We start from the raw sequence: 6,469 nt of genomic DNA on the forward strand, positions 1-6,469 counted from the left end.
AGTCAATTGCAGCCTTTATTATGTTTCTAGTAAATAATTGCAACCCTTCTCTATTTTATATGTAGCTTTTGTTATGTCTTTAATTGCAAAAAATGCAACCTTGCTTATAGTCAAATACAACTTTATTTTTGTGACTTTTCTAATGGTAATACAACATCTTTTTTTTTCTAGTCATATAGATGTTACATATGTCTTACTATATTGCTATGGATATTCATTACTATTAAAATTACACCATAACAATAACAATATAAGTATCTTATATAATTTTATGGTCTCCTTTCATATGTCTAAATACAAAATAACAACCATAAATCTATGTCAACACAAAGTTGTCAACTATAATTACAAAAACGTATTAATAACGTCATAAAAATGTACTAAACATAGATGATAAATAATATTAGCAACTATCAACCTTCTAGAGGCTGATGATTTGTAAACTTTCACATCATGGCTTTAAAGTTTTCTTGTTGGTTGTTAATTTCTATTCACATAGCTTTTAGTTTGACTTGTTTTTTTCACGGTTCTCTTTAATCTTTTTTAGCATTTCAATCAACTTATTTCTTTCAACTTCATTTACCTTTAATATCACCAACAATATAATGAATATTACCAAGAAAATGAGATCATTCTATTTAAACTTAAAATCATTTTTGGAAGCAACCTAACAAAGAACTCTAAAACTTGTCTTCATCTTCACCTTGAACATACACTATGTACCCTAGAAGATCCTTCACTTTTCCATTGCATACACCAAGAGTCTTTGCATGGTAACTAAAACTAAAAGGTATTATATGTTTCAAATCATATAAATAGAGGTTGAAGATAAACTAACAAGTTACCTTACAACCCTCATTTTAATAACAAAAATAAATTAAATCTATGTAACAACAGTAGAGAAACAATCTCGTGCTCGAGGGAATTAGAATTCAATCCATTCCATTTAAGTTTAGTGTGTATGATTATATAAGCAAACCACTGACATTGTAACAATAGTTGCAAGACAAACTTTCAAGATCCATTCCATTTAAGTTCATCTTAGAAATAACATAATTAAAATAAAGATGATTATAACATTAATTTTTACATCATGGATATATATATATGGATGGCTCATATAATCCATACATCTCAATCTTTTTGTTAATTATAGTAGTTAAAGATCATATCGACAAAAGTTAATTATTTTTTCATTGTCTTGAAGGTAAAACTAAAGAAATCATTTATCTTAACTTTCAGATACAATAGTGAGAAGAGAAACATTTAAATCCCAACCTCTTATGGGTTTTCCCATAAAAATTATGTTGGACATATTTTCCCTTATAACCACTTATGTGTTTTTCCACAAACTTGGGCTACATAACCGTAATTTTCACAATTCTTAACACCATTAACAACTTTGCAAGTAAATTTTTTTTGGAACAATGTACTAGAATTGAAACAAGGATTGACTCACCTTTGTCATGGAAATGCTCGTTCACACTTCAAGTCTCGTGAACATTTGAGATTATCAAAACCTCCCATAATACAACACAAACAATCATATTACTATGTGTTTTCAAGCTTACTACTTTCATGCATATAGAGTTAATATTACAATTAGGTTTATGCTTATTTTATAAGAGTTTTAGAATTTCTAAGCTTGAGACATGTCTATTGTTTTGAGCATAAAAAAAATCTACAACTCCTGATGGTCTAAAATCGGAGTTTCTGGAAACTAGACTCGATTGCCACAAATTTGTTTATGAAGTGCTTTCTCTTTATTTCATACTAGAATGACCTCTACAACTCTTGCATGACAGGTTAATGAATCTGTTTATATGTAACTATGAATCAAGAAGTCATCCTAGGCTTTAGGGTTTGGCTTAACCCATCAAGCCCTTAAGATAATTGGCTTAATGGGTCTTAAATATGTATTTTATATCTTTTCATCTTTGGCGGTAATTTATCAACTTCTTTTAGATTCAAAGATACAAATAATATACAACGACACAAACATATAACCCTAATTTGTGTTTCCGGTTATACCTAGTGTAACTAATATGATTCATGAGTCTTTCAAGCTTATGTGATTACAAAACTAGAGTTATAACTGATTAAGTTTTGAATAATGACACCAAGACCAAATTCAAGGTTTAAGAAAAGCATTCATGAAAAGAATCCTTCGATTTAAGACTCTCAAGGCCAAAACAAGTCAAAACATGACATTTTATTTATTCAAAGCTTCTACTTGATTCCACAAATACCAAGAGTGTTTAGTACAAGTTTAGAAAAAAAAAATATGAAGGCTTAGGAAACAGTAAATGAGTTGAAAATAACCCCAAAAATAGAAATCCCACACAACCACAACTTTCGGCGGTTTAAGTGTTGTTTGAGGCGTTATAGCCTCTAAGCTCTGGGAAGGGTCGAGACTCAAGCTAGAATCGAGAGAGATTGTACATACCTTGCCATGAGCTGGAAAAACCGAAGGAATAGAATTAGAAGCCTCCTCCTTCCCGCATCCATCCTCATTCTAACACACACACACACATACACAGACACACACTCTCTCGCTCTCTCTCTCTCTCTCTCTCTCTCTCTTTCTTGCATTTCTCCCTCGTTTCTCTATTGATAACTATCTCTCTCCATCTTATGTAATAGCTTCACAATCAGTCGAGTGGATGACAAGGAGGGGTGGAGTAGTTGGGATAGTAATGAAATAGAAAAAGGAAGAGGCTCCCGTCCGTTCCTTTGGCTAAGGGATGATTAGGGTTTAATTTTTTACTTTTGGTCCTTGGTGCTTAAAGCCTTGTTCACCTTCTACCCTAATCCACAATTCCTATAGTATGATTTGCAAATTTTTTAAAAAAATTTGCAATTTTCAATAAAATATATAACATTTTAAAAAAAATTGCAATTTTCAATAAAACTTGTAACTTATTAAAAAAGAAGTTGCAATTTTAATAAAATTGGCAATTGTTTTAAAGAAAATTGAATCAAATCTGCTAAGGCAACCTTTTTATTCGGCGAGACCTTTATAATCAAATGGAATTGTTATGGAAATGTTGTATCTAAAAGGTCGCATTAGACTCATTTTGTAATAGTGTTCAAACAATCAAGATCCAAAGTGAGCAATATGTACAAATTTATGTTGGTAATCTCATAGACTTTTTCAAGTGTTAGCCCATGGAAAAAAAGGAATGAGTATAAAGAAGAGAGGACATCGACAAAAGGTGAGGTCCAATGAAAGGACCGACTAGGTTTATCTTGATATCATATAAGATATATATATGGAGTCCAACATTATCTTTCCAGAAAATATCTTATGCAGAGAAAGGAGAGACTCGAACGTACATAGCCGCTTATTGGACGGTATCGTACTGATGTGAGTCATACTAATATAGTATCAGAGTCAGCGTCCCGTATTCTTGTAGCTCACCACATCCATGTCTATTCTTATGGAGCCTCCAGCTCTAAGGGGTGAATATTAGTATAGCACACATCGGTACGACACAGTCCAATAAATGGTTATATATGTTCGAGTCTCTTTTCTTTCCATAAACATATCGTGAAGAAAAAATATTGTCTTCTATGTATATATTACATTATATATTATATATTTAACCGTTCCAAAAAAAAAATTGTTTCATTACCCATTTATAAGTTGATGGACTAAATTCAACTATGTGATCTTATTTATGACATACTTAAGTACTTAACGTACAATAAATAAAGTATTATATGAAATTAAGTAATTGCAGGGGTAAGCGATCAGTGTTATATGTGCTCTGTAATATATTTTCTTTTTATTTATACATATTTTGTAATATATGTATTCTATAATATATGTATTATGCCAAATCCCCCTTAACCACCATTCAAATGATTGGTTGATAAACAAAATTCAGACTTCTACGTAGCCATTATTGCGGACTTTAGCAAGTCGTTGTTTTTTATCATACTTGTAGGGACAAAGTCAACTAAAATATTCAGAGATACCATTAATGTCGTTATCACAACTTTAGAATTGCAAACTTGAAACAAAACATCATGTAACAATTGATAGATCGATACCACCTTTATTTGTTTGAGTAAATACATGAACCTACAGGTGAAAAGGATGTTTAAAAGTTATAGTTAATCTTAATCTGTGAGGTCCCACATTGCCTCGTCTACGGGGAAATCAAATAGACCTTTGTAGTCATCTTCTTGCGCCATAACATGTGAGGTCTCTCCGTTCATAGAAACACCAAATGACCACCCAATTTGATTGTTCATTTCGTTTTCACGATCATCAAATAATAAATCGTCTAGATACTCATTAATCGTGTTATCTAGTACATTTGGTGACAAGATTGACCCTAATGACATATTCAAGTTATTGTTAACACCATCCTTTGAAGATCTTAATATGTTACTTCCATTATGAGCTACAATCTGTGGGTTGTCGGCCATGTACTGCTTTAGGGTTTTGGAGAAGGTATGTGGTTGAGGCTTAATAGTAGTGACCATGGTGTCTTGTAGTGATTTATTGTCTTTTGATTCTTTCTTCTGTTTGGAATTAGAGCGAAGATGAGTATTCCAGTAGTTTTTCACATCATTAGCAGTTCTTCCAGGTATTCTCCCCGCTATCAATGACCACCTAAAATTCACATCCATATTAAGGTTTTGTTTTACTTATATGTGAAAAACTAGTTCTTAAAAAATTAAGATATTTTAAGAACACTTGATAAGCTAAATAGAATATATAAAATAATATAAAAAAGAATTTACAATAATATTTTTTTTAATTAATTAATTATGAGTAAATTTAAAAAATAAAAAAATAATAATAATAACTCATGAAAAAAGACTATTCTAAGTAACTTTTTATCTAAATAACTTTTTAGCAAGTTTATAAACTAACTTTTTTGTTTTACAGACACCAAAATTCAAAAAAAAATCAGTAAAATAAAAAACATAGAGAAAAAACTAGCTATGATGTTCAAAACACAAGCTTAATTTCCACAAATCTAGTTTTTTCTCTTTAATAAATTAAAACCACAAATATTACAAAAAAAATAAAAAATAAATAAAGACTTTTATTCACTTGATAATTTATGTCGAATTATATATAAATTCATCCTTGCCTGTTCCCTAATAGCTTGTGAAGCCTAAGCATGAGATCAACTTCATCTTCACCAAAATCACCTCTTTTTATATTTGGTCTTAGATAATTTAACCATCGTAGCCTACAACTCTTTCTACATCTGTTTAAACCTTCAAACATCACATGAAAAATATTTAAACAAAACTACACAAGAAAACACATATTAACTTCTTTTTTTTCTCCAGAAAATGGTCAAAAGAACATGAATTGAAATAATTACAAGGTAAATATCTGCCACCTGTTCTTAAAGGAACGAGATGCCATTTCCCCTCTCCGTATTTCTCGATGCATTTCTTGAGAAGCATATCTTCATCAGCAGTCCATGCACCTTTCCTCAACCCTATACCCGTATTATTACCTGGTCTCATTTTATTTGTAGTTTATGCAAGTGTTGTTGGACATACATACAAGGTTGAAGTTGAAATTCTACTTCTTTTTCTATAGTAACAGAACTTGCTCATTTAATAATTAATCTTTGAATAGAATTAATTACACTGAACCCATGCGCCTTTATAGACACAAAGAGAAGTACATGCATGTTTTTAACAACCACCCCGTCCACATAAATATATGCTTACGTGCACAATCATATTTCCACAAAAACAAATCCACACATTCGGAGCTTTAAGAGATAAAAGGTTACCGAAGTCGGAAGCTAAAGAAAACAAATAATACTATTATATATTAATAGTATTCTATCTAAAGGCTCACATGCAAATCGGTTAAATGATTTGGATCCAAATCGGATCCGAATGTGGATTAACTGAAACCAGATTTTGAGTAAGTGAATTGATTTATCCAATCCCATGAAAATTAAGGGATTGCGATATTACTGTTGAAAATAAGGATTATTTTAGGAAAGATGTTGGTTAAGGCTACGAGTTAAGGCTACGAAGAGTGGCGTCGACATTGCTGGGTGCCAGCCACATCAGCCAAACACTTGCAAAAAGAGTGAATTTGTGAGTTTGTGCCGAGAAAGGCACTTTTTTCGACGAGATCCACGTTCCGAGTTTCTTGTTGGCTCACTCCCCCCGGTCTAGAAAAGACACCAATTTGTTAATTAGATATCATTACAACTACTTTATTTTGAAATAGGATTAGAAGGTAAAAGATATTTAATTTCTGTTTTGAATAATATATATATATATATATATATATATATATATATATATATATATATATATATATATATATATATATATATATATATATTATATATATATATATATATATATATATATATATATATATATATATATATATATATATATATGGTGAGGTTCAATAGAGAATCATAGTTAACCAAGGAACCAAGGAACTAATTTTTTTTCAACTTTT

General features: G+C 30.6%; 1 protein-coding gene across 1 annotated transcript; it reads right to left on the reverse strand.

Moving 5' to 3' along the window:
* Positions 1-3,958: 3,958 nt before the first annotated feature.
* On the reverse strand, positions 3,959-5,620 carry LOC145093128 (transcription factor MYB113-like). The gene is made up of 3 exons (XM_079031197.1): positions 5,370-5,620; positions 5,112-5,241; positions 3,959-4,624 (listed from the first exon to the last, which is right to left on the reverse strand). The coding sequence occupies exons 1-3, from the start codon at positions 5,497-5,499 to the stop codon at positions 4,126-4,128; spliced, it is 759 nt and encodes a 252-aa protein (XP_078887323.1). The 5' UTR covers positions 5,500-5,620; the 3' UTR covers positions 3,959-4,125.
* Between the last annotated feature and the right edge of the window lie 849 nt (positions 5,621-6,469).

The sequence above is a fragment of the Lactuca serriola genome, chromosome 3, assembly GCF_051521515.1.
Source record: "Lactuca serriola cultivar US96UC23 chromosome 3, Lser_US96UC23_V15, whole genome shotgun sequence".
Taxonomy (NCBI): Eukaryota; Viridiplantae; Streptophyta; class Magnoliopsida; order Asterales; family Asteraceae; genus Lactuca; species Lactuca serriola.